General features: G+C 38.3%; 2 protein-coding genes across 4 annotated transcripts; one reads left to right on the forward strand and one right to left on the reverse strand.

The window, feature by feature from the left end:
• The first annotated feature begins 6,188 nt into the window (after positions 1-6,188).
• LOC111658856 (mitochondrial carrier homolog 1) lies at positions 6,189-12,708 on the forward strand. Of its 2 annotated transcripts, none has more exons than XM_023411532.2 (12): positions 6,189-6,459; positions 7,179-7,263; positions 7,349-7,455; positions 8,185-8,244; positions 8,613-8,670; positions 8,796-8,847; positions 9,321-9,380; positions 9,482-9,575; positions 10,111-10,158; positions 10,240-10,307; positions 10,643-10,718; positions 11,339-12,708. In XM_023411532.2, the coding sequence occupies exons 1-12, from the start codon at positions 6,307-6,309 to the stop codon at positions 11,411-11,413; spliced, it is 936 nt and encodes a 311-aa protein (XP_023267300.1). In that variant the 5' UTR covers positions 6,189-6,306; the 3' UTR covers positions 11,414-12,708. The 2 variants fall into 2 exon arrangements, with proteins under 2 accessions (XP_023267300.1, XP_023267299.1); XM_023411531.2 differs by having other exon boundaries at positions 6,199-6,459; positions 8,182-8,244.
• Positions 12,709-13,268: 560 nt separating this feature from the next.
• Positions 13,269-25,525, reverse strand: stk38a (serine/threonine kinase 38a). 2 transcript variants are annotated; one of them, XM_023411520.2, is made up of 14 exons: positions 25,471-25,525; positions 22,636-22,773; positions 21,902-21,953; positions 21,098-21,220; positions 20,511-20,594; positions 19,763-19,886; positions 19,421-19,575; positions 18,991-19,093; positions 18,734-18,795; positions 17,800-17,917; positions 17,589-17,712; positions 17,330-17,425; positions 16,600-16,694; positions 13,269-16,496 (listed from the first exon to the last, which is right to left on the reverse strand). In XM_023411520.2, the coding sequence occupies exons 2-14, from the start codon at positions 22,764-22,766 to the stop codon at positions 16,360-16,362; spliced, it is 1,404 nt and encodes a 467-aa protein (XP_023267288.1). In that variant the 5' UTR covers positions 22,767-22,773; positions 25,471-25,525; the 3' UTR covers positions 13,269-16,359. The 2 variants fall into 2 exon arrangements, with proteins under 2 accessions (XP_023267288.1, XP_023267287.1); XM_023411519.2 differs by having other exon boundaries at positions 18,982-19,093.
• Positions 25,526-27,249: the final 1,724 nt, after the last annotated feature.

The following is a 27,249-nucleotide window of genomic DNA, read 5'->3' on the forward strand; positions in this document are numbered from 1 at the left end:
CTATATTATGACATATATTGAAATTTTTGTACCATACTATACTATGACGTTTTTGTTAACATTTTCATGCCATAATATACTATGATTTTTTTTTTGATCTTTTCATGCCATATTATACTATGTTGGTTTTTTGACATTTTTGTGCCATATTATACTATGACATTTTTTGCAATTTTTTTTATGCCATACTATTCTATGACATTTTTTTGACATTCTCATGCCATAATATTCTATGATGTTTTTTGAGATTTTTTTCATGCCATATTATACTATTATATTTTTGTGCCAAACTATACTATGACATTTTTTGCATTTTTTTTATGCCATACTATATCATGACATTTTTGTGCCATACTATACTATGACATTTTTGTGCCAAACTATACTATGTTGGTTTTTGACACTTTTTTGCCATACTATACTATGACATTTTCTTGCCACACTATACTATGACATTTTTTGTAATTTATTTTATGCCATACTGTACTATGACATTTTCATGCCATACTATAATATGACATTTTTTGCAATTTTTTATGCCATACTATATTATGACATTTTTGTGCCACACTATGTTATGACATTTTTTCCAATTTTTTTTATGCCATACTATACTATGACATTTTCAGATATTTTCATGCCATAATATACGATGTTGGTTTTTTGACATTTTTGTGCCATATTATACTATGACATTTTTTACATTTTTATGCCATACTATACTATGACATTTTTAGACATTTTCATGTCATAATATTCGAATTTTTTTTATGCCATACTGTACTATGACATTTTCATGCCATACTATAATATGACATTTTTTGCAATTTTTTTAATGCCATACTGTACTATGACATTTTCATGCCATACTATAATATGACATTTTTTGCAATTTTTTTTATGCCATACTATACTATGACATTTTTGTGCCATACTATACTATGACATTTTTTGCAATTTTTTTTATGCCATACTATACTATGACGTTTTTTGACATTTTCATGCCATAATATTCTATGATGTTTTTTGAGATTTTTTCATGCTATATTATACTATTACATTTTTGTGCCATACTATACTATGACATTTTTTGCATTTTTTTTATGCCATACCATATCATGACATTTTTGTGCCATACTATACTATGACATTTTTGTGCCATACTATACTATGTTGGTTTTTTGACATTTTTATGCCATACTATACTATGACCTTTTTTTGACATTTTCATGCTATAATATTCTATGATGTTTTTTGAGATTTTTTCAAGACATATTATACTATGACATTTTTGTGCCAAACTATACTATGTTGGGTTTTTTGACATTTTTTATGCCTTACTATACTATGAAATTTTTTGCAATTTTTTTTATGCCATACTATACTATGACATTTTTGTGCCAAACTATACTATGTTGGTTTTTGACACTTTTTTGCCATATTATACTATGACATTTTTTTGCCACACTATACTATGACATTTTTGCAAATTTTTTTTACATACTATTCTATGATGTTTCTGTGCCATACTATACCATGTCGGTTTTTTTTACATTTTCATGCCATACTATACTTTGATATTTTTCTAAAAGGCTCTACTACATCTGTGTTTTAAATTTTTTTTTACTATACTATGACATTGTTTGACCTTTTCATACCATAATATACTATGACATTTTTGTGCCATGTATGAAGAGATGATGAGACATCCAGAGTATAAGTCCAGTTTTGGTTTTCTTCCCCTCCTGTTCTAAGGCTTTCACCTCCTCCAGGCAGTCTCATCATGATCATCAATGTAAAGGGAAGTCTGGGAAGTGTGAACGGTCATTTTTCCAGCAGTGCCACAGGGAGTCTATTATGTGTTTGCAGGGTTTTTTAATGAGCTGGATGGGGAACACTCATATTTAGCGTTTGTATCATCACCATAAGACACTGGTGAATAATTATTTTAACCCCAGGACCACTGGAAATGTTGAAAACTGCAATAATGGAGAAAAGATGGTTCATCTAAGCAAAAGTAAAGAAATATTAATGCAAGTTGTCTTTTTCTAATATTTCAGTTTTCAGTGTAGACACAAAATTAGAGAACATACAAAATCTTCAGTGTAAAGTAATGCATCATTTGACAACGTTGATGTGTATTATTTCAGTGTTTCTTCAAGATGATCTATCAACTTCTATTCATCCAACACTTTATAGAGAATTTGTACTTTGTTATTTCATACAGTTCTTTCCAGATATTTGGACAAATGTCATCTCTTGAAAAATGTCTGTTCATAAAAACGAGGGGCAGCTGTTCAAGCTGCTTTATATCAATTTGAACTCCAGACTTTTTCATTTCACGCAGCTCAGATACCAGTGATGATGTAACTGCATTGCCCCGAGTTTGCACAGTCTTGGGCAGAACATTACTCTACTAGTTGTATATATAAGTATATGTAGTAACTTGTCAGCAAACACTTATATACACCTATTTAAATGGCTGAAGAAAGATTGAGGAGAACATTCACAGGACAGGAGTGACCAACCAAACAATCTCTGCCCATAGAACTATATCAATAAATGACCCTTCACTAAGCCAGTCCGACTCTGCTGTCACACTTTAAAAAAGTTGACCTTTGACCTTTTGGATATAAAATGTCATTACTTAATTTTATCCTTATAGACATTTGAGTTGAATTGTGTCATAATTATGTATGTATGTAGGCATATATGAATTCTTGAGTAATGGCCAAAAACTTTTTTTGTGGGGTGACAGTGACTTTGACCTTTGACCTTTGTCCACCAAAATGTAGTCAATTCATCTATGAGTAGAAGTGGACATTTGTGCCAAATTTGAAGAAATTTGCTCGCATTCACGAGAATAGGACTGACAGACAAACCAAATCATTGCGGCTCCAGCCCTCACTGTGACCAGCGCGGTGACATAATAGTGAAATCCATAGGGAATCATGACTAAACCTTAGCTCATAATTAAACCAACATGTTGACTTACCTTACTTTGCAAGAACAATGGTGTTCCTGTATATGTTTTTCCTGCACATGAGATGTCAAGACACGGGGTGCCTGATATTTGCCTTAATGTCCTCATCATTCACAATACTCAATTGCAAACAATTTATATGAACGTAGCTCTCAAATGTATATTATAGTTCTTTCTGTGTATTTATCTGTGATATTTCAGAAACATTACTCCAGAAATGCATTTTGCTTTCATTTGTTTTGATATTTTTCACTGATGTCATTGAAAACACTGTAGATTGACATGCCATGTTCAAAAGTTAGGTATAGCAACAGTAACCAAGGGAGGTGGAACTTTGTGAAGAGTCAATTGTACAAGACCAGCAAGCACAATTTAATAACCTACATATAACCTAAAACCTACATAACAAACATATTGTTTCAGAATTTGACCCTATTTAAACCTGAGGACCACCCCACTGACCTCACATAGGCTAGAATCCATAATGTGCCAATCTATCCAAACCCTGTATGACCACCAGTTCATAAAATACAGAAGCTGTGTGTGTATATGAGAGTGCAGAAAAATTATGTCCCTGGGATCAATAAAAGATAGAAAGAGAAGAAGCTTTTAATTAAACTGAGCTGGTTGACCCAGCTCTGCAGGTATGAACAAGCAGTAGAGACTCCATCATTTATATTTATGATGAGCTGACGAACACAGAGATTTAAATCAAACTGAAAGCTAACAGGGGAGAAGAGGAATACAAATCCACACTTCTGTTTACTCACACTCATATTGGGAATATTAAAATGTTCAGTTCACATTTCATGAGTTGATTGTCTAAAGAAAAAAGAATAGTTCACTTAAAATGCATAATCATGTAGTTGTCTTGTCTAGACTTGAAAAATATAACCAAACCAGTCTGGAAAAGTGATGTATGATGTTCAAAATCAATAAAGATAAGTTATTACAAAAACAATATGCAAAAGTAGTGTCACATGTCACTGTTTATAATACAGGATGTTTATCCTTTGCTGGACGTGCTGCTTAAAGAAATGTGGAGCATAAATTGAGAGTACATCCAGACACCACTACACCACTGTAGCAAACAGTTGTCTTTTGACAGATCCATACATCATATCTGTCTCTTTGGCTGCTCCACTGTGTTCAGCAGGTAGTCTCTGTCTGCTGCTTGGTGCTGAGCAGATGGTGAAGGGAGACAAAAATAAAACAGTAAAGTTATGAGCTTTGAAATCAAAGAAAGATGCTAAAAAGAGCTGAGCAGACAAGCATCCAATTTCACATTAGATATATTTGTTTGATCCCTAATTTATATAATTATTAGAGCACCCGTGATTGAGCACAGAACACTCCCTCCCTCTCTTTTGTGAACTGAATTTCTCACTTCCATAAATGTGAGTTAGAATTTTATTTATTTATTAATTTTTCTTTTGATTGCTCAGAGCACCTCTTCTTTATGCACCATGTTTCACGATATCTATGCCAGAACCAGTAACTGTACCACCAACCCTGTATTAATGTCATTTAAATTCAGTAAAAATCAAAATAACAAAAAGAGAAAAAAAAGTCATAATTATTTCACATCTATCTGACATGAATTTATAGCAGACGTTACAGTGTAATAAGCAGTGTCAGACTTGGGTAAGATACATGAGGATAGGGTGTTGTGATGGAATACAGGATTGGTTTTTACACCTCATTTTAACAACCACTGCATCACAGCTCAGACAGCAGCAGTTTGAAACAACTGATGTGTCCATCCGTCTGTTAGCGTGAAGGGAAACAGTCAGTGGGCTGAAACCAGCATCTGTCATAATGACCGTAAATCAACCCAACCACAGTGACTGCCTATTAGATTACACTTGTTGAACTCCTTTGATCTACCAATTATATTGTTTATGCGAGACACATCAGATCTGGCTTTTCAGCGTGACATTATGCTTTAAGTATGCATATAAACTGATTCAATACTTTTCTATGAATGATACTGTGATGATGCCATGAACAAACAATGACACCAGATGATATGTAAATTAAAGCATCCTGTTGACATTTACACAATTCAAGCTTTAATATATTCTTACATCAGGGAATGATGGAATTAGTGTACGGTTTAGACTGTATTTCTCTCTCTCTCTCACACACACATATACAGTATATATATATACACTGTATACACATATACATATATGTGTGTGTGTGTGTGTGTGTGTGTGTGTGTGTGTGTGTGTGTGTGAGAGAGAGAGAAATACAGTCTAAACCGTACACTGATTCCATCATTGTGTTTGTGTGTGTTCAAGTGAATGAAGGAGGTCAGGAGCTTAATTGTTGTTGGCTTCACAGATTATTTAATAATATTTTATGTTTCCTGTTATCATTTTGGTCATCATCTTAACTCTGCACACCGCCCACTGCAACAGGAAGTGGGCACCACCAATTATGTTTTATGCTATTTGGGCCTGGATTGGAGAAAACCATTGTAAGGCTCATAGCACCACCTGCTGGAATCAAAGCGCTCATTTGTTGAAATTCATCTCCAGAGTCATCCGAGTCTTTCGTTTAGCAGCTCTTTGTCTATGTACAGGAGAAGTAACATAAAAACAACAACAACAAAACAACAACAAAAACAAAAAAACATAGTAGTAGTACAAGAAAAGCCACATAAAAACGGTACAAAGTGACAAAGTGCATGTTTGTGAGTGCATCTGGGTTATGGATTATTACTCTCAGCAGTCAGTTATTCAGTCATTTAGTGGAAGGAGAGGGAGGGAAGGGGAGGATAGGAGGGCGACACAGAGGTGACAGCCTTTGGGAACAAGCTGTTTTTTGGTCTGTTGGTTTTGAATTAGTTTGTCCTGTACTTCTCCCAGAGGGTAGGGAGGAAAACTTCTTCTGACCTAAAATGTTCTTGTTTTTGTTAATGCTTGCTCAGTTGTTTCTATTATGATCTGCAATTATCTTGAATGTGACTTTTTGATTGTGTTGAAAAGACTGTCAATAAAAAAAAAAAAGCGTGTCTTCTAATGATGGCACGAGGTAAGCTCCGCCCATGTGTTTTGGTTCCACTGTCACGTGACAGATAAGGCTGCTAATTTTATCCAAAATAAGTTCTGAAATAACAATAAGTTCTTATAGACGAGTACGACGTATTATCATAACTGCATTTTATTCGATATAACGGCTCTCCTCTTAATTCACTGAATTCGTCTGAAGCACAGAATATTATTTTGAAAGTTTGAAGCGGAAGTTCGAGTTTCTTCTTTGGTCTCGCTTGATACTGACCGGTGATGAACCGTCTCCCTCCGTCACGGTAACTAAAGATGGAATCACCAGAAAACCTGTCCGGTCAGGAAGTCGGTGTGGAGCAGGATACTACACCGACCTCCGTGGATGTGGACACTGCAGTGCTGCTGCTGGGAGCGGGAGTAACAGCCGTTACACATCCGCTGCTGTACGTGAAGCTGCTGATACAGGTAGCTGATGTAGCTAACTAGCTAACAGTAGCCATAACAAAACAAAACGCCGTTGCTGTGTTGTTTTTCACTCATTCAAGTGTTACCTGCACTTATTCAGCTCAGCCACCAACATAATTATTAACACGCAAACATGTCAAACATTTTCTCAGTTCTGACTGAGAGTGAAGATGTGTCCACCTTTGGCCTTGACCTGCTCTGTGTGGTGGACCGCGGTGAAGACAGGTTGATGCTGGACATTCAGTGAAGATAATCCGCAATAACTATTGAGTGAGATCATCAGTCATTAGATTTGTTGAGCATTACAATAAAGCTTTATGGATGCTGCTCAGGTTATTCATATTTCAAGATGTATATAAAAATGATGATGATGTCCCCTTACATCTGGAGAGGCATCTCTGTAGCACCACAATGCTTCATTTATAATAGTTGTGATGTCATGACAGATTTTGCCTTTATCAAAAAATTGCAGCTCCTGTGATTTGGATATTGCTTTTGATCATATAGCAAATTCAGTAATGTCATAATTTGTCATTCTTCCAAAATTCTGTCAGATTATTTTACTGTGAGGGAAGACTAAACATGCTCCAATGTCCACAGCAAAGGACTGTTTTTGTTTAATTCTCTATGCAGGACAAACCCTGCAGTAGTCGTCAATATTATCATAATTCCCATGAAGCGGAGAAGCTGTTTTTAATCTCAGTTATCGCTGTCTCCAGGTGGGACATGAACCTCTTCCCCCGACTGTGGGCACAACCATGTTTGGGAGAAGAGTCTTATACTTGCCTGGCTTTTTCTCCTATGGTGAGTTAGCTGTGATTATTCAATGTCTGTTTGTTTCACTGGACATGAATGAAGAGCAGGTGACATGTGATGGGTTTGTTTTCAGCACATCACATCGTAAAAGTGGATGGAAAGAGGGGACTCTTCCGCGGCCTCTCACCTCGTATCATTTCCAGTGCCATCTCTACCATGGTTCGGAGCAAAGTTAAACAGGTGAGGACTGACCCTAAGAATGACCAAATATCTTTACAGTTTATATTAAGCATTGATCGTCGTATGTTGTGTCAAAGTTCTCTAGTGGTCATCCCAGAACTGGACTCAGCCTGGAACCAGCCTGATACGGTCCTGACACACCAGGAGTCTGATGAAAAAAAATAGATTTAGACATACAAAGACAGAAACATGCATTCACACATCAGATTTACAAAACCATTTGTACAGTTTGTTTGGTTCTGTTGTATAAATCCCACTCCACAGTTAGCTATCAATCAACTGGTTATTGATTAAATAACCAGTTTTCAGACCTGTCAGTGAATAAAACAGTGCAGAAGTCCAGTTTTGACTGCTTTTATGGGTGAGCAAATAAATATATAGCAGATTTCAGGTAAACAATTAATCCTGCAAGGCTGGATGGATCGTTTGGGTGGGCGGGGCTTGGGACATGGCCGAGAGCAGTGACTGCTTTGTTGTGACATCACAAAGTTACAGAAGTTCTGATGGCTCATTTTAAGGCAAGTAAAGTCTGGATCACCTGTGAATATTCTTCACAACATAAATTATAAACAACATGTACGAGCCACTTGAGAACTAGTTGGTTCATACGAGTGGATCCTGAATCAGCCAATTATATGTTGCATATAAGCGTGAGGTGGTGTGTGATTACCAGAAAAAATGTCTTTGGGTAAAAGGTTGTCACAGTAATTTTGGTTATTTATTCAGCAGGTGGAGCTTCTGTTCAAGAGAGATGAGCTGCAGACTTCACTCAGGAGAGTGGTCAAAGAGGTGAGACCTCAGTTGAAACTGAGTAACATGAACTCGTCGGACTGAAATGATACAGTTTCACTGTCTCTCCCTGCCTCCTGTCTGTTAACCTGTCAAAGGACAAGGGCGCGGTGACCTCACAAAACACTGTATTGGTCTTTTGAATGCAATATCTCCATAACGCCTTGAGGGAATTTCTACAAATTTGGTACAAACTTATTAGATTTTGGTCAAAGGTCAAGGTCACGGTGACCTCAGTTTTCATTTATCTAGAAAATCAATAGAATTTTTAAAAAATTTTTTTTATATATCCGATACTGAACATTTTATATTAGTGTTTTATTTTTGAACAAATCTTTTCAGCTCTCTCCACATTGTTTCCTCCGCAGACCACACATGAAATGATCATCCAGTGCCTGTCCAGAGTCGCCACTCATCCTTTCCATGGTATGTTATCTCACCGTACAAAGTGTCTCTGGTTACACAACCACGGATTAAACCAGTTAGTGCTGTGTTGTTGGTCCCCTGCTGTTTTTACAAGTGACATATACTGTTGTGTTTTCCTTTGGCAGTTATGTCAGTGCGGTGTATGGCCCAGTTTGTTGGCAGAGAGGTCAAGTACGGGTAAGAATATATATATATATATATATATATATATATATATAGACTGTATATATATTATATATTATTTTTCAGCTGTAAAATAAGCTGCTCACTAACCTGAAGGAACCCTCCACAAAAATGATAAAAAATAACATTGAGAAACTCTAATCTGCCTCATCAGGACTCTGTGTGATTGTCACTATGGCCCTGTTCACATGGTTTCACAAAGATATTTTAGAGTCTTATTTGTGCTCATAGATCAGTCTAATGCAAGTCAGACCGTTTCACAAAAATAAAGACTGACTAACTTTAACACAAAAACATTAGATACCCTACCCCCAGGCTAACTCAGGCCTGAGACCAATGTATCCATGGTAACAATCAATGTCACCTGTGCTGACCAGTAGCACCTAATCACAAAAAACAGGGAAACATTTATATATTTTCAGTGTGAACTTTGTACACGTGTTAATGGAGGTCGTTTTACCTTTCAGAGGGATGTTCAGCTGTATTGTCAGGATTTTTAAGGAGGAAGGAGTTTCTGGATTCTATGTGTGAGTCATGTTATAATTTCATTCATTAGTTACATTCGTACGACATACTCACCTCGACCTTTGACCTCCAGCCGTTTGAGCAGTGTTTTGTGTGTTTGCAGTGGTCTCATACCCCATGTGCTGGGAGAGGCGCTCTTCCTGTGGTGTTGTAACCTCCTGGCTCACTTTATTAACACCTACGCTGTAGACGAAAGTGTAAGTCCATCACCTTCACTCATACTAAGGTAGCACTGTGTTTAACAGGAGAGAGAGGAAAGAGGCTGTCATTTTATATTAACACAATCACTTAATTACTGATTTAAAAAAACCGTTGAATAACAAAACATAAAGTGTCAAAACTCTGCCATGTAAGACGGGAACATCTGCTTCTGAACCATTCACCATACTGAGTCACATCATCATCTTTATCAGCGTTCAGACAGTAAAGCCAGACTTGATAACTACAGTGTTTCACTGGAGGGACTGTTAATGTTGGATGCAGTTTTATTTTCAGCAGTAACTGTAACAGGGAACAGACTGTTTTCATTTGCTGTTGATGTAAACTCAACACTTCCCTCATGTTTACCCTGTCGTGTCTTGATAAATTGAGTGTAATGTCCATTTCCACAGAACTTATTCACTCTGCTGCTTTGAGGTCAGATTCACTAAGACACTGTGGTTTCAGCCAATCACACACACAATCTGTATAAGAGTCGTTCACATTCACCTCTTCCTTGTCTTTGTGTTACAGTTCAGTCAGGCCTCAGCAGTAAGAAGCTACACTAAGTTTGTGATGGGAGTAAGTTCAACGTTCGCACTCCAGTTGAAAACGTTTCTCCTGTGTCGTCACCTCAGACTGATGCAGTGTGTTTTTCTTCAGATTGCAGTGAGTGTTCTGACGTATCCGTTCATGCTGGTGGCCGATCTGATGGCCGTCAACAACTGTGGGTGAGTGAAACTTTCAAACTTCATATTCACAGATTAGTTCAGAAGCAGGATGATTCAACATGTGTTTAGTTCATTCAGTGTGGCAGCCCGATGGATTTTCAGTGACGGTTTATCTTCTGCAGCTACAATCTGTGGCTGATTCATATTCAGATAGAAATAATACATTTAAATATGAACTAATAAAATACATAAAGGTTCACTGATTTCTTACTTCTTCTAATGTTGGAAAATAACATTTACAGGAGTTTCAGAATTTCCTCTCGGAGGCCTGTATTTGTAAAATCCTGGCTGCAGCCCTGATGCTTCAGTCTGATTGGTTGTCTTTGTGTTGTCAGCCTGGTTGCAGGTCTTCCTCCTAACTCTCCCATCTTTAAGTCCTGGATGCACTGCTGGAATCACCTGAGCCGAAAGGTATGCTCATTTCTCCACTCTCACTTCTGACACAACAGCACAAGACACACTGTTTTCCAGCCACTCTCATTCTGACCTCTCACTTCTTTACAAACACATGAATTAGGTTCAACCTAGTCTGGATCTTTTGTTTACCTGCCTCACTGAGCCCGACTCTGATCATTACAGTCAGTTCAATTTAATTTGTATTGTTCCACATCATAACATCTTATCTGAAGGCGTTCACCTGAGCCAGCTCTAACTATAAGCTTTATCAAAGAGGACAGTTTGAAGCCTGACCTTAAATGTAGAGAGGGTGTCCTTTGTCTGAACCCAGACTGGGAGCTGGTTCCACAGGAGAGGAGCCTGATAGCCGAAGACTCTGCCTCCTGTTCTACTCTTCACAAGTCAGATAACCCCGAATAACCAGTTTATCTGTGTAGTTTATGAGAAAGAAGCACAGTCGTTAATTATAAAACATCATTAGAACTTATGTAGTTAACACGACATGTGGTGAAACAGTGATAAACCTGCAGAAGAAATTGACGATCAACAAGGAGAAATGTAAACACAAGAAGCTGTTGTATTTATATATATTATAATATGCTGTTTTTTAACAAGTGAACCCCCCCTGCCCCCAGGGTCACCTCTTCAGAGGATCCAGCTTCTTTTTCCGCCGGGTGCCTGTGACCTCCCTGCCCTCCATCGAGGACTGACATCATCAACATATTCACTTGCTGGGATGTTCGTCCTCTTCCTGCTAGGAAAGATTTTTTCAGACACCCCATTCCCCCTGTCAGCCTCTGATGTAGCAGGAGCAGCGGAGACGGCGCAGCTCGTGGTGCCAACAAACTTTTGGTTACAGGAGCTTTAGTTCAGTTCAGATGAGGAAGGAGGTTGTTACAGTGTTTTGTTCTTGCCTGCAGTGACTACAGCTCTGATCTCATAGCTACGTCTCCATAGCAACAGCTGCTGAGGCTCATGGGTACTGCAGTAATTAATGCTGTCACACAAACCACATATTCCTGATGATTATTATCATCAGATATATGATATATATCATAATAATATGGTCAGTGTTGGAGCACTTCCTGTTTCTGAACCTCATCGGGTCAGTGATGTCATCAATGATCCTGATTCTGTGTTGAAGAGGAGCCTGAATTTAACCTTTCAAAAAACTAGACCACCCACCTCACCACCACCCACCAGTCCTTCACATCAACCACTTTGTTTTCCATTAATTTCCTCGCAGTTTAAAAGTCTTACACTCTTTAAACCTGTTTGAGATGCGTCATCCACCACTGCCAGTCACATTATCAGAGGTTTAAATCAGTCTGTGATTGAGCTACATTATTATAGAAATGTTTGATTTTAGTGAATTATGTGCTTCAACACTGCAGGTTTGGATCATACAGGACAAACTGAAGGTTCGTTGTTTCACTGCAGTTCAAAACAGTGTCTTTGTTTCTGTTCATGGAAAAAGTGTCACAAAGTGTTTCCTATTTTTTTAAGTTTAAAGACGATTTAAAAACCATGAGCACATTGGAGAAAACACACACTTAAATAAATATATAAATATATATATATACACACATACACACACATATATATATATATACACATATATATGTACATACACACACAACTGAGTCTGAGATCTCTTTAAGACCCCTCTGTATGTGTATATATATATATATATATATATATATATAAGTATATATAAGTATGTAGATGTATACACTACTTTCTTACATTTTAATTTCACACCCTGAAGTTTTAAGAATTTTTGTTTTTAAAATATTTTTGTGCTACAACCTTTTCTAATTCCATAACAGAGTGTTTTTTATTTGTCAGCCTAAAACCTACAGGTGTTCTTATTGGATGATGTCTGTTCCCTGACGGCCAATTACACGCATGTTCATGTTTTGACTCCAGGCTGTGATTTGTGTTGTGGTTGCTCTGCCCACTCATTCTTCTTCTGTTGTGAAAATAAAATCTTTCCTGTTCGTCAGTGTTGAGTTCATGTTCAGAGTCTGTATTTACTGTAGTTAACAATTTACCACCAGGAAAAAGCTGAACTAAAGCTGAAACTGAAAGCTGAGTAACTAATTATTGACAGCTACTTGTTTTGCTAATTTTGCAAAAGTTACAGTTGAATTAAATTATTATTTTTACTAATATTCTAAGATGAACATTTGCTTTATTGAAGCAGCATGAAATTACTTCAAATTGTGTATTTGTCATAGCAAAATTTTTAAAATGTGGGTATTAGATTGGCTATGATCCAGTAGGTATTCTTAAAAAAACAAACCTAAATCATCGACATTATATATTTCTTCTTAATTAAATACGTTATATTTGTTTTCACACCTGTCACTGTCCATTTCTCTTGTACCTGGAGTTTAACGTGGTTAAAACAAAGTTTCAGTGAGTCTGGTCTCTGGTCCTGTTTAGTTCACCATCCTCAGACCCGAGTGCTGCAGGACCAGCATCCTCTAGGGGGCAGATCGCCTCAATCCTGATGTAGACACTAAGACATCGGCCATTCAAAAAGACATAACGCAGTACACAGTAAGTGCAGAGTAATTCATTGTCAAATAGCAAAAAACAATACAACAACCACACGCTACAAAGAGAACAGTGGTTTAAATAATGCACACACACCTTCCCAGAAACCCCCTCACCTCTGACTTTGTCACATGTGGTGTGTGATGACACAAACACACACACACCACACAAATCTGAGCATTATCTGTAGAAAACAACATACAGACCTTCAAGCAGTTCAACATTGCATTGTTGTTACTGAGCATGATTACAATCCCGCACACACACACACACACACACACACACACGCACACGCACGCACGCACGCACGCACGCACGCACGCGCACACACACACACACCAAGCATCATCATCAATAAAACCACTCCACGTGCTCTATTGCTTTACACTGACTCATCTGCTGCTCGGTAGAAACATGCGGCGCCGGAGCAACAATAGACAGTTTGTTTAAAAAATTGACCCCTCCGTAGAAAAAAGCTCCACCGTGTGCTTTTACTAAAACGTGTTACAATGTGCTGAGCTTCATCTACACACTACCTGAATACACTGAGTTTTATATGACAGACAAACTGAGAAAACACCTTCAGACTGAACTGTGAAGTATGGAAGCCCATTCCTACCAGAAAAACAGAAAATTAAAAGTAGGATATGACAAACCAAACTTTTTAAAGTCACAATCATAAAATATCTTTAAGTAATCCTTTTAAAGTCAACATCTTAAATTAATATAAATCCTAAAATATGATCCGAATCAAAGTTTTCAGTTAGAAAAAATTTTGATAAGCAAAAAGAACTTGCCAATTCAAAATTTATATTTTGACATAAAATTAAAATTTTGAAATTTACAAATTTAAAGTTATGACAATTTTATTTTAAAATGTGATATTTCGGTAAAAAAAAATCCACAATAAACCTAAATTATGTCAAAATCATGATGCAAATCAAAAATTTGTGTGTCAAACCTATGAGAGTATGTCAAAATAAATCTTAATAAAATAAATCAAAACTGACTTGTCATTAATTTTCAACTTAAACAAGTTAAATTTAGACCAACAAGGCAAATTTACCATACAAGACAAAATTGCGACAAAGTCTAAATTTATTTAAAATGTATTATGCCAATATTGTAATAATAAATATCAGAACTTTGACATCTGATCTTTTACTGTTCCAATCTTTTTTTTCCAGGGGAAATAGGCTTCCATAGTTACACGTCATGTGTCAGGGCAAAGATAAGAAACAAAAGGTTCAGGCTACATTCACACAAACAGCATTTTGGAATTATTGTGGCAAAAAAACTTTTTTCTCTGTGACTCCATAAATCTTCATTTACATTCATTTTAAATGACAGCATTTTGGATATTGTGTTCACTGGAAATAGTTTAGCCCTGTGCTTCCATACTGGATCACACTGCCGCACCGTGGAGTTAATCTTCATGATGCCGAGTGTCTCTAAGAAGTAAATAAAACAAACACACACCCACACAGAGTGACAACCTGACAAAAGCAATGCTAAAAGCTGGAATCAACTTCAAACATCTTGACCTCAGGAATGAACCGCCACACTGTTGCACATAACACACACACAGAAAAAACAGAAAGCTCTCATAAGTTTTTCAACCAAATTAATCCAATGTGTTGTGAATGCAGCAGGTGATGGTTTAAACAAGAAACTGCAACAGAACTGAAACGAAGGCCGGGGGCAGAGTTTTACGTCTCTGTCCATCATGTTTGTTATCAACTATTATTTACCCCCACGAGGCTCCATATGTCCAAGATCTCATTCACTCAAAATAATATTTAAACAACTCAGCTGCCACCAATCTTCCCCCGTTCCTCTTGGTAAGTCAACACCAGACTAAATATTTTTTATCAGGAACAATTTTCTACACCAGGTTCCCAGTTTTTCAGCTGGAACAAGCTAATCAGCCCAGCCCTCAACACAACAGTGAGAGACTGATAACAATATATATATATATATATATATATATATACACACATATATATGTGTATATATATACATACAGAGACACATACACACTCACATACACACACACACACACACACACACACACACACTACTGGTCACCCTGCTTAGACAGCTGCTGAGTCTACAAGAATTGCATTAGTTTAAGTAAGAATGGGAAGATGTGTTACATGTTTGTGGAGAAATGGTGGCTTCAGTTTTAATTACCACCATCCCCCCACGTGTGGACACAAGTTCTCTTTTCCAGTCTAATAAAAACACCCAATCCAAACACAAACAGCTGGAGGCCGGCCCAAACATCACATAAGGTGCTAAAGGTAACTGAACATAAATGGGTCATTGCGAAAATGTAACAAGACTCTTGTGTTTGTTCCACAAAAAGCATCATTCTCATATATTCACGCCTTTCAACGACCGAATCTGCTAATTTCAGTCCATAAAAGGACAACTGTAATATACAAAATGAGACGTGACGGAGAGATCAAGCAGAAACAAGCAGAAACATTCAGCTCACAGTCTTTGGTTAGGTCATCTGAAGAAGCCAGCAGCAATTTAGAGAAGCCTCATAGTGAGCTCTTTTAGGAAAAGACAAGAAACATTTGGACAGAATCCCTGAAGAGCACCTGATTCACTTCAAGTGACGACTTAATGCAAAGTTTGAGTTGATAAGTCAACATGAAACGGTGAAAAGAGCGGTTGTCCTGGGTTAGAGGGAGAGGAACCCTGGGTAGGTCCAACAGACTGGTGCTGGTTTGTAGAGAGGGAATGTAAATGATGCTGGTATCAGGAGTGAAGACGTCCCACTGTGGAGAATCACAACCACTTTAATCCCAGTTCAGTTCTGAAGTAGAAAGGTACCCTCGGAAGCGTCAGAGAAAGTGAAGACCTGCAGAAGTGAAGGCAGCAGTTCCTATGGTGAAAAGCAACGGATGAAAAATTGAGCCCCTTTATTATTTGCAACGTCCTGAGTGACAAGAATCCTCATCAGTCAGGTAACAGAGAACAAGCAGCGTTCTCCGTTCAGGGCTGAAGTTCTTCAGACAGCAGGGTTTTGGACGACTCGTTCAGGTTTCATGGTGCTGTTGCATAAAAGCCAGTCTGAAGGTGCTCATCTCTTCCCTGACTTCATGTAGGACGGTATCGCTCCTCGGGCGGTCAGGCCTTCGAAGCGTTTGTAGGTGTAGTTGATGAAGACCCAGTCCTTGTTCTTCAGGTCGGCCTCGGTGTGGTTGGACACCTGGGTGGCTAGAGGAGGAGGAGGAGGAGGAGAAGAGGAAGAGGGGTTCTTAAGCATTTCACAGCAGAGGCACAAAACATGAAAGGAGTTAATCAAAGACAGGTGGGGTACCTGCTGGTGTGAGGATATCTGAATCAGGGAACTCATCAAAGTTGGAGGTGTCGTCGATGCTTTTAATCTCTATGGGAATGGCAGCAGGTCTCTCCCTGGACAACAGATCAGTGACGTTAGACAAAAGACTCAGATCAATCGCAAAGTGAAATTGTGCATTTGATTAAAGACAAAACGGATGTCGACGACCAAAGGTTAAATACCCTGTACACGATGGAGGAAATGCAGCTGACGCTTAAACAACTTTCAAGTATCAGGGAGATCATTTGACAGCCTTTAAAGAACTGTTGAGCACTTTCAAATGTAAGTTCTCTTTCTCTTGAATGTATTCTTTAGAAATACATACAAATCAATTAACATGTTCAAACATGTAAATACATCAACTAACATTTTGCTGAACTTCAAAGTCACTGTTTATCCCAATTTAAGTTATTCTAACATGAACAGAAAAGATGTAGTTGAAGCATATTTCATCATAGAAATATTCTATCGCTATATAAAGAAACTTACATGAGAAATTTAAAAAACAGCAGTTGTTGGTACTAATTATTTGACAAACCCTATATATCCAGCAATGCTCGTAATCAATTAGCAAGATGGTGGCCACACACACACCCACACCCACACACACACACACACACACACACGCCAATCAGACCAAGGCTGAATTTCAAATATCTCCATGTAATAACATTGATGTCTTTAATATGAGCATGTTACCAGTCTGTACCTGATATGGTCATAGTCCACCCCCTCAAAGAAGGGGTTAGACTTGATCTCCTCCACGCCTACAGCCCCGATCCTGTGCTCCTCCTCACAGCAGAACCTGATCACAACATGTGTTCACTTAATATCATTCACACACAGCAGCTCAACACAAACCATCTTAGATGTTATGAGCTAACTTTGACATGTTCAAAACAAATCAACTGATTTCAGTGACTGACTAGCTGCTGCATCCACTACATGTGAGAGTGATGTGTTCCTGCCTGAGGATGAGGTCTTTGGCCTTCTCTGAGATTGGAACTTCTGGAGGGAAGGTGAGCGTCTCTCGCCAGTTCATCACCTTCCTGTACGTCTCCTGAGGCGTCTCTGAGCAGAAGGGAGGGTAACCTGCAGGAAGCAAAGATCAGCCATCATTCACACCACCACATCTGGTCTGGTCTGGTCTAAAGCCCCATCATGTCTCTGAGTCATTACCTATCAGCATCTCATACATGATGACACCCAGGCTCCACCAGTCACAGAGTTTGTTGTATCCATTCTGCATGAAGACCTCTGGAGCGATGTAGTCCGGGGTTCCCACCGTGGAGAAGGCCTGACAGGGAGGGGGGTGAGGGGGAACACCACAAAGATAATCAGAGGCTGTTCGCTTTCAAGTGACTAGAATGTGATTCAGGACATTTTTGTCACCTATGCTGAATGAATGTGGAGTAAGTCTCTGTGCCTTTTAGCACCATTGGTAAATAATATTTAAGCAATACTTTTTGCTTCAGACTGTCAGTGTTGCACATTTAGTGATGAAACTTTAATGTAACCGAGATATTTAAATTTTGAGGTTTTATTTTTTTTTAATTCAAGTTGTATAAATACTTTGCACTTATTGCCGTGTTTCGCATTTACAGAGGCTGACTGATGAATAAGGAAAACAACACTGGGGCACCTTGTCTCTTCATTTGAACTGTTGCTAATATGATCAGCTTTGGTACTGATGCCAAAATTGTACTTTTTTAACAACATGACTGAGAAATAAACTTGTTACGCTACAAGAGTGTTTTCATTTAACAAAATTAAAAAACAAGAATTAAATAAAATACAGTCTAATACAGGAACCACAGGATCTGATGAAAGTCAAAAAGATGATGAATCTGACATTTGGTGCCACGTTTGTGCAACAGACACATTTGAGTCCATATAAAAAAAAGTATTGAGTTGTAATAATTAGCTGATTTATTGCATCATTTCTTTTTGGGAAAAAACCTGTGAAGGTAAAAACATGTAATAATGAAACTTTAAATTGTGTTTTCTTTATTCATATGTTCCATAGATGAACTTCGTAAAAGGAGGATAAAAATCCAGCTCTTATCAAATGCGACCGAAATACTGTTAATGTGTTACATTTGGTCAGACCTACCAGCTGCCTCCTGTTCCTCTTCCAGGTCTCTGCTTTCCTCTTGGAGTTCATATTCTGGAAAGCTGTGGAGGTGGGACAGCCCAGGATTAAAACACGCTACGCTGAATCTCAACCAGTATAAAACAGTATGTGAATATAAAAATGACAGACTGGTGTTTTCGTGAAATTAATCATAAAATGTGAATAAATGTGAGTGGCTGACATTGCATGCAAGCTACAGTTGAAATAAATGAAAAGGGTTGCCTGACTTTGCTTACTGAGGTCACTGGGCAGGCTGTGGTTCAGGTTTTTGTAGAACTCAGTTCGGTGAGCCCTCTTCAGCCCAGTGCACAGACCAAAGTCTGACAGCTTTACATGACCCTGGAAACACAAAACACACTATTATAACTACCTACAGTTTTCTTTCTGGTACTTAGCCTTCCTTTATTGATAAAAATGGGGTGGTCAAAATAAAAGATACAAGCTTTAAAACTATGGCTGGAATCTGATGGAATCAATTCAGCACAAAATTTTAGTACAATTTTAGCACAGAGGAATGAAGTTGACATGATAGAACAATTTAAAATAATTTTCATATAAAGTTAAGACAAGTACACTCATGGTTAGAAACTGTTCTATAGTTAGTCTAATAAAAGCTGAAAGTGGTCAGAATCACTGTGATGGAGTAGGTTTATGAACATGACTCACCCTGGAGTCCAGTAGCAGGTTGTCTGGTTTGATGTCCCGGTGGATGAAGCCCAGCTGGTGGATGGAGTCGATGGCCAGCACCGTCTCTGCGATGTAGAACTGAGTGGCCTCTTCTGTCAGAGTGTCCTTCTTCATCAGCAGGGTCATCATGTCACCTGCAGCACAACAGCAGAGACCACAGTCAGAGCTGAAAATACAAAACATTCCTACTCCCTTTCTTGAAGATTATGCAACTTTTTTGGAAGTGGTGCCAGAGCGCCTGATAAGCCAAAGGCTATCTGGCCGCCCATGATGTGTTCTCGTCTCCTCTGAGTATTGTGCTGTATGGTTAGAGGGTCATACCTCCAGGCAGGAACTCCATGATGAGGTAGAGGTTCATCTTATCCTGGAAGCTGTAGAACATTTTAACCACCCACAGGCTGTCTGCCTCCACCAGAATATCCCGCTCAGCACGGATATGACCAACCTAACAGACAGAGACGCACAACACACAAAGATGTTCAAAGATGTTCAAAGATGCCCAACACAGGCAACAGCAGCATTCCAGTGTTCAGCAGTCCAGAAACAGCTATCATGGCTAACAGCACAGGTAAAATTAAAATCTTGTCTTCTGTTATTTATGCAAAATGTTGCATGGAATAATGCAGGACACTTTTTTGTGAAAAAACTAGTATATATGTTTTTGCCATGTGTATAATACATGTCAGGTGAGCACTGGTTGTACAAAGTGTATGATGAGAACTGTCCTTTATCCTTGTTCTGCTTGATCCTGTCCTTGATGCTCCCCATCATCAACAGACAAACTAAAAATTCATTTTCTTTTCAAAGCTTACCAAAACAAAATTCGATGAATCTCATATAAATGTTACTGTGGTTTTATACATTCAAATGTTTTCATTCTCTTCTTGTTATTGTGCATTTCTGACAATTGTGTTTTTGTTTTATTGATATAGTGTGATTTTAATAATTGTTTTATTTGTTGTTTTTGTGTGTGAGCTCAAGGAAGACTAGCGGCCACTGTGTGGAAGCTGACGGCGATCCAAATAAAGAAATAAAGAAAGTCCAGTGTGTGTGTATTCTGCCGCCTCACCTGTTCTTTCTCCAGCATGTCAGCTTTGCGGAGGATCTTCATGGCATACACATGACCAGTGTCTTTCTTCTGCACCAGACGAACCTGGAGGCAAGAACAACACAGTTCATACAACCTGACAGAGGGTTGATCTGAAATAGCCCTGAAATACAGTCGCGGTGGATTCAGGTACAAATATCTGAAGGAGCAGGCAGAGAGGCGGGGCTATGGCTCTGTGCTCTCATTTAAAATATTACGTCTTCAGACTTGTGACACATGTACATGTTTACTTACTGTCAAAAGGCCACCGACACTTTCAATTGACAGAAGATCATTTATCTTAATCACTGGATGATTAACTATGAGAAATACTGTGAAAACAATTCAGCTATAATAACACTGACACCATCTTGCTAACTTATTAAAAGTGAGTTTTTCGTGTGTTACAGTATTTTGTCCACTGTGATAAAACAGGTTGCAGTTTTCTGAGGGTGGGTCGATTATCAAAATGACATACCACAATGTTTTCTTGAAATGAAAACCTGTACTCTTGGGATCACACCTGCACACAGGTCTAATGTTTCAAGTTGAATGTAAAAGGTCTTCACCTCTCCAAAAGCTCCTCGGCCAATCACCTTCAAGGACTCAAAGTCCTCCAGACCCAGTCGAGTCCGTTTCAGACGCAGAAACTCTGTCTCTTTCCTTGCATGCTGAGAACGCCGGATACGTTTCTGCAGAGCACAAACCCCACATTTGAAAACATACTTGCTACTTAACGTCACGCATTACTGTATATTTTCAGACCACTAGCTGAGATTCACTACTTTACAGTCTCTTATAGCTTGCAGTTTAACCCCAAAAACAGGTAGAATTGAAGGAATGCAACTACTGTTTTCACTGTACAGAAATATTTTCAGAAAACTTAAAATCTCAGATCCAAATAAATGAGTACAGTCGAACATCCTTGCAGATATGTTATTGTCTCTGGGAATTTTTTCCCCCAATTCTCAGGCTACTTCCTGGCTGTGTTTTGCCCCAAATAAACTTCAAAGAGTTATACTCCATTATGTGCATCAGACTCTCAAAGAAAAAGATGGATTAAATGGGTTGAGGGATGAGTGATAATATTCAAATCTATCTACCGACTACTTGCTTGGGGGGTGTAAAATAGAAAAGAATCCAAGACTTCTTTCACATCTGTACAGTGGGCAACATTGGATCAAACACTTGTGAGGACAATCATTATAAAAGTTTACTCTTCAAATCAAAGAAAATAAACCTCAAGCTAAATCTATCTAAAAATCTGACCAACACTGTGACAGAACTGAAAACCTCAGTCCCTGTGAGTGAATTCTCCCATACTGCAACAGGGTATGGTGGGAAAACACTGCAGATGTGTATTTGTCACTCACCTCTTCATCAGCCAAGCCCTCCTGATCCATCACTTTCTCCAGCTTCTGCTGTCTGAAAAGGCAAATTGACTTTAAGCATTATCTTACAGCCACAGAACAGTGTATGCATATCTCATAATGTCAGTTACATTGGCAATAATCATAAAAGGCACTGACACACTTGAGTGATGTAATAAAAACAAAACAAAATAAGCAAATCAGCAGCGACTCCAGGGTCCAGCCCTTTTGCAACAACAGGAAGGAACATCAGCAAGTTTAATTCTGTTTAAAGGAGTGAGGCCTCACAGGGCCTGCAGCATTTCTCAATAGCATCTTCGTGAGTGATGAGCAAATATATGATAGGGCACACCCACTTGCACCAATCAAGGACAAGTCATTAATGAGTTTTTATTCAAAACTAAATAGAAATAAAAAATATAAAAGCCAACCTCCAAAATAATCACAACAGTGATGAATATACACTGATGTAACTTGCCACAGCAGGAAGTAGTCTTCCCTCAACTAAACTCACATAAACCACATCTTCTCACACACACACATGAAAAAATATGTTTATTTGAATGTGTGTGTGGCAGAAGAAGCAATTATTTCTCAGTTCAGTGTCAGTATGAATTACATGTTTAATCAGGAATTAAAAACCTCAAAGTCATCAACATATCAGCGCAAAGTGCTGCAAAAACGTAGCCAGTCAAAAAGTCCATGAGTAAGCCTGACACCTGTGAATGTTTTGTTACCTCATCTCTCTTTCCTCATGCTGAGCGATGAGGTTGCTGTAGAAGTTCTCCAGGGTCACTTTGGCCATGGTGACCCGCTCCTTAGTGTGGTTACTCATGGAGGAGCACGAGCTTTGGCCGGTCATCGCCATGCTTTACCTGAAAATACAGAAAAAAACCCACATAAAAAAACAAAATAATGTGAGTGGAGAACATTGTACAACACGCCCGTTGCTACACACCACTGGATATTCATATCCAATCAGACTGCTCCATCCAAAAGGTAGGATGGGATAATGGAGGCCTATAGGAAGCAGCAAAGTAGACCGCAAAGTCTATTAAATTGTACCTTGTTGTTATGCTAAGATCAAATGTTACAGTATTGAGCTGACCTCACAAAAAATGGATATGTAATATGTAATAAAATGATGGGTAGCTCAAAGAAAGAGGAAGGAAAGCTGCTGGCTCTGCTGCCTGAGCCGAGCGATGTTGATTAACATTGTGACAGAGCAGTTATGAAGAAACGATGAGGAAATCTGATTTGTGCAAGCAATGATGGTAGAGTCCTTCTGTGACATGGATGGGGTTTTGAGGCAAGATGAGCTCAATTATGTCTAGACTTAAACTCTGCAATCAGAGTTGACAATGGTTAAACAGAAAAAACGAGAAAATTAAAAACTATTGTACCGCAGGTGCATTTGTATCTGCAGCCTGTGTAGTTAAAGAGATAAAAGATTATTTAGACTGGTGCCCTATAAGCTTTGCTTTCACTATGCAATAATTTTGTGGGAAAATGAAGGCTCCATTTACAGCACAATGGAAATGCACCTGCCACTGCACAACCAACACACGCGGAGGATAGTCCTTTTGTTTTCCCTCTTTTCCCCAGGTAGCAAAAATAACAGTCAGTTGAACAACTGAAGTAACTGTGGAAACTCCACCCAGCCAAAGAAACACAGCCTCATTGTTGAAGGAAGCAAAGAAGGCGAAGAGATAGAGTGACAGAAATGGAGATAAAACAAGAGTACACCTCGATGTGGCTATCACTCGATGTGGAGAGAGCCATGCTCGGACTGGGACAGAAATTCAGCCCTGGACTTGTGTACTGGAACCGACTTTATTGATTTTTCTTACTGTCCGCTTGTACACTGATGCTGCAGCCCACCAGGCTTTGTTCTGTTTATCCATGTGGCCAGTCCCACTAGTGCAGAGCTCTGGGACTTGAGACAGCTCCAAACCGACATTCAGTTGGCATTATTTCTACTAGATCACTAAGTAACAAAACCTGCCAACTTATTAATACCTTGCAGCGTTTTACTCTGCCTTTATCATAGCACTTGGGTTTTTAAGGTCAAGTTGGGATTCTTCCATTTACTTCATGCTTCAGTCAGTACCCAGGCTGAAACAAATGATCATTGTGCATTTGATAATCTAAAAAAAAATACATGTTGGTGGTACCTTCTATAAAATGACCAGTGGTGAAACATACTGTATTCTTCTTCGTCACAGTGTGGCCAACATTAACACCACTTTTAAATTTCTAGTTGTAAATCAACTTTTGCAAACATGTAAACAAGTTTGTACATGTGTAGAAAAGCTTTGTATTTGTTTTTTTACACCTTAATCTTAAACTAGACAAACTGGACAAACCTCTGCCACAGGTCCTAAAAGGTGTAGCATAGATTTGCATACATGCACAACACATTGAATGTTTACCACAATATTCTACAGCACCATCAAACCTGGGTCACGGAGGAGCCCACTGACTGGACCCTGCTTTGTCATTGCATTATCCAATCAGATTCAGGTGTAAAAACAGGGTCAAAATTTGTACTTGTAATTTCAGTGTCACACAGTGTGGGAACTTGAGAGTTTTACACTTTACATCTTAGCTACTTTCCATGATGACAGTCACCAGTACTACCCTGTGACAGCGAGGTCGGCCTTTCCTTTCCAAAGTCTGTGGTGGTACTCCAGACGTTTTTTTGCAGTAGTTAATTGTTTTTATAATGATACACAACGGTTCAGACCACCCTGAAACTAAGCAGGTAAATTAACGCTACACTTGTACTTAATTTAAGCAATCATCATCGCGTCATTCTCCGTACGTAAAATAAACAAGATACATAGTGTTTGCGGCTATTTAGAAAACGTGAGTGATTGAGTATTTCTGGTTTTGGTCAGCTGTTGTCAAAAACTGACTAACCCGGTCAGTTTCAACAACACGTAGTCCTAAAAGTTGTTCGTTTCGGTTGCAACGTAGCCATCCTTGACATAAATTTCCTACAGAGCAAATGATTGTGAATAGATTATAATCAAACTCAATACTTAGTGTATTTTAACGTAATCTTGGTTTAGTTATACTTATAATGATAAGTTTGTATAGTTTCCGTTAACCTATGGCCTCAAAAACAAAAACTTTAACCCGCTAACATTAGTTAGCTTGCTAGTTAGCTATTAAAGTTCCTGGGTGTGTAAAGTCAGCAGATAAAGTATGAATAACACCGGAAGCGTCATTCAAAATAAAACTGCCCCGTTTTAGGAAACACCATCTCATTATCTGTTCGAGACAATGAATTTTATTTTGAAAGCCTTCAACGGAAAATCTCCATTTCCATTTTCACGAACTTGATAACCCAAAGTTACCCGAAGCAAACAGCGAAGAGAAAGTTAGCTAGTCAACGTTAGCCACTTATCTGCTAAAATGCCTTGAGTCGTTTGTTTCGAAATCCAACAGTATACGACAGAGTACATTGACAATTAAATTATTAGGATGATTATCTTAAGAAAACGTCTGACATGCTGTCTTTTCTCTGTTCTATACTGCATGTCTGTAGTTGGTCTTTGTTCGCTTACCTTGGTCGAAGGTGCGGTGTCTGCCGTCTCTTCCTCTGCGTTACCGATAGTTGCGTCACAATCAATTAGAACTCACCACGACACCCAGTGGCCAAACTTCGAGGTTTTCTTCTTCTTGAGTTTCCGGCGGATTAGATTGCTCGCGGCACATTGCTGCCTCTCACTGCCTGTGTGATCAGATTGCAGTTCGGAGTGACTACATAAGTATAATCCTGTTGCGGCGATGTGATGCAAGGACTGCTTTAAAAGCTGATTGTTCGTTCTCAGTGGGATTGAGCAAGATCTTCATTGTAATAGCCTTTGTGCCTAGGCCTGATGCTGCAGCATGAAGCCTTTCTCTTTGTTTCATGTAACATTTGCATTCCTCGAGTAGGTGTTTCAGTTTGTTGTTTCTTGCACGGTCCACACACCTCATCTTCATGCTTGCCAATCTTTGCCAAGTCCCATGCCAGTCCACAGTGCCCCAGCCTCGGTCTTGTCATAACTACAGTTTGTCTTCTCTCTCCCTAAATAACAATGTTCTCTGTTTACATGGCTCTGTACAGCAAAGTGATGATGACACTTTTCATTTTACTACTCTTTCAGCCACAGAGCTGTTGCTTCTTTGTACTGGGCTCCTATCTTGCATTGTCACCAGGACCAAGGCCAAATCTGAACATATGGCTGCACGACTTGGCTTCACCTCCTCAATCTACTGTAATGCCCAAATTATAGCTCAGTGATTCTTGAGAACTGGGACAAAACCTTATTTTTTGGGGATTCTGATTTTTATTCTCTAATTTTGCTGGGAAAATATATTGTAAAAGATTAAAATCTTGGCTATTAAATCCTGTAACAGGCCAATTTCCCATTGATATATTTTTTTCTTAAATTGCACTTTTTGCAGCTGAGGGCTTGAATTTTTTCAACTCCTTCAGGCACACAAAATGTCATAGTATTATAATATAAAACATGCAGGAGATGTTTAATGTTTGTTATATTAAATACAAGATTATTTACTTATCTGTATAATCAAAAAGTTCGATATCTTTTCATCCAAGAAATAAAAACCATCATAATGTTGCCGACGTACAATTTCCATTGAAAATGTTATTTGTGTTTGTGATAAACTACATATAATATTATTTTTAACACAAAGAACAAACATTAGATGTACCTTATAAACTTTTTATTGACATAAACTCATTTATAAATCATTCTGAACATATATTTGATGAATATAACAGAAAAAATCCATCTGACAGAGGTGACTTCTCAACTGACGGAGTTGACATCATATGAAACACAAAATAGAAGACAAACATAAAAAAGTTGGAAGCATACTGAATGCCATTTTCAAACATAAATCTTCTCTTTTTGATTGTTTCAGATTTTAACAGAACTCAGCTATTACATCAAAACCTGAGAAATTTGAGAAGATGTTAGACTGTGTAACCAAACTCATCAACTTTCAAACATAACTGAAAGACTTATCTTCCTCTGTCAGAAATCAACAGTCACCATCGATTACATCTAGGGATGGGACGATATATCAACGTTTAATTTCACATTACAAAAATGTGAGGACATGTATGGGTCAGAAAAATGAATGGGGATATTATCTTCATGTTTTCTGTAGTAGTAATCACACATGGGAGGCTTGACTGTCATAATTAAACACAATTCATCCAAATTATATTATTTACACTTTGTAATGACATTTGGAAATTGTTAAACTTTTAATCAAAAAAGCGCCTGTAGTTGAAATATTTGTGGCTCAGAAATAAAAAAAACAGTTGG

This window comes from Seriola lalandi, unplaced genomic scaffold, assembly GCF_002814215.2.
Source record: "Seriola lalandi dorsalis isolate HSWRI2012SDOR001 ecotype SW California unplaced genomic scaffold, Sedor1 jcf7180002054469, whole genome shotgun sequence".
Classification (NCBI taxonomy): domain Eukaryota; kingdom Metazoa; phylum Chordata; class Actinopteri; order Carangiformes; family Carangidae; genus Seriola; species Seriola lalandi.

Coding starts and splice junctions, on each gene's coding strand:
- LOC111658856 (XM_023411531.2), top strand. CDS start 6,307: ATGGAATCACCAGAAAACCTGTCCGGTCAGGAAGTCGGTGTGGAGCAG. Junction 7,456..8,181: donor TTCGGAGCAAAGTTAAACAG/GTGAGGACTGAC, acceptor TTATTTATTCAG/CAGGTGGAGCTTCTGTTCAA. Junction 9,381..9,481: donor GGAGTTTCTGGATTCTATGT/GTGAGTCATGTT, acceptor GTGTGTTTGCAG/TGGTCTCATACCCCATGTGC.
- stk38a (XM_023411519.2), bottom strand. CDS start 22,766: ATGGCGATGACCGGCCAAAGCTCGTGCTCCTCCATGAGTAACCACACT. Junction 21,221..21,901: donor AGGGCTTGGCTGATGAAGAG/GTGAGTGACAAA, acceptor TGTGCTCTGCAG/AAACGTATCCGGCGTTCTCA. Junction 19,576..19,762: donor CATGGAGTTCCTGCCTGGAG/GTATGACCCTCT, acceptor GTTGTGCTGCAG/GTGACATGATGACCCTGCTG.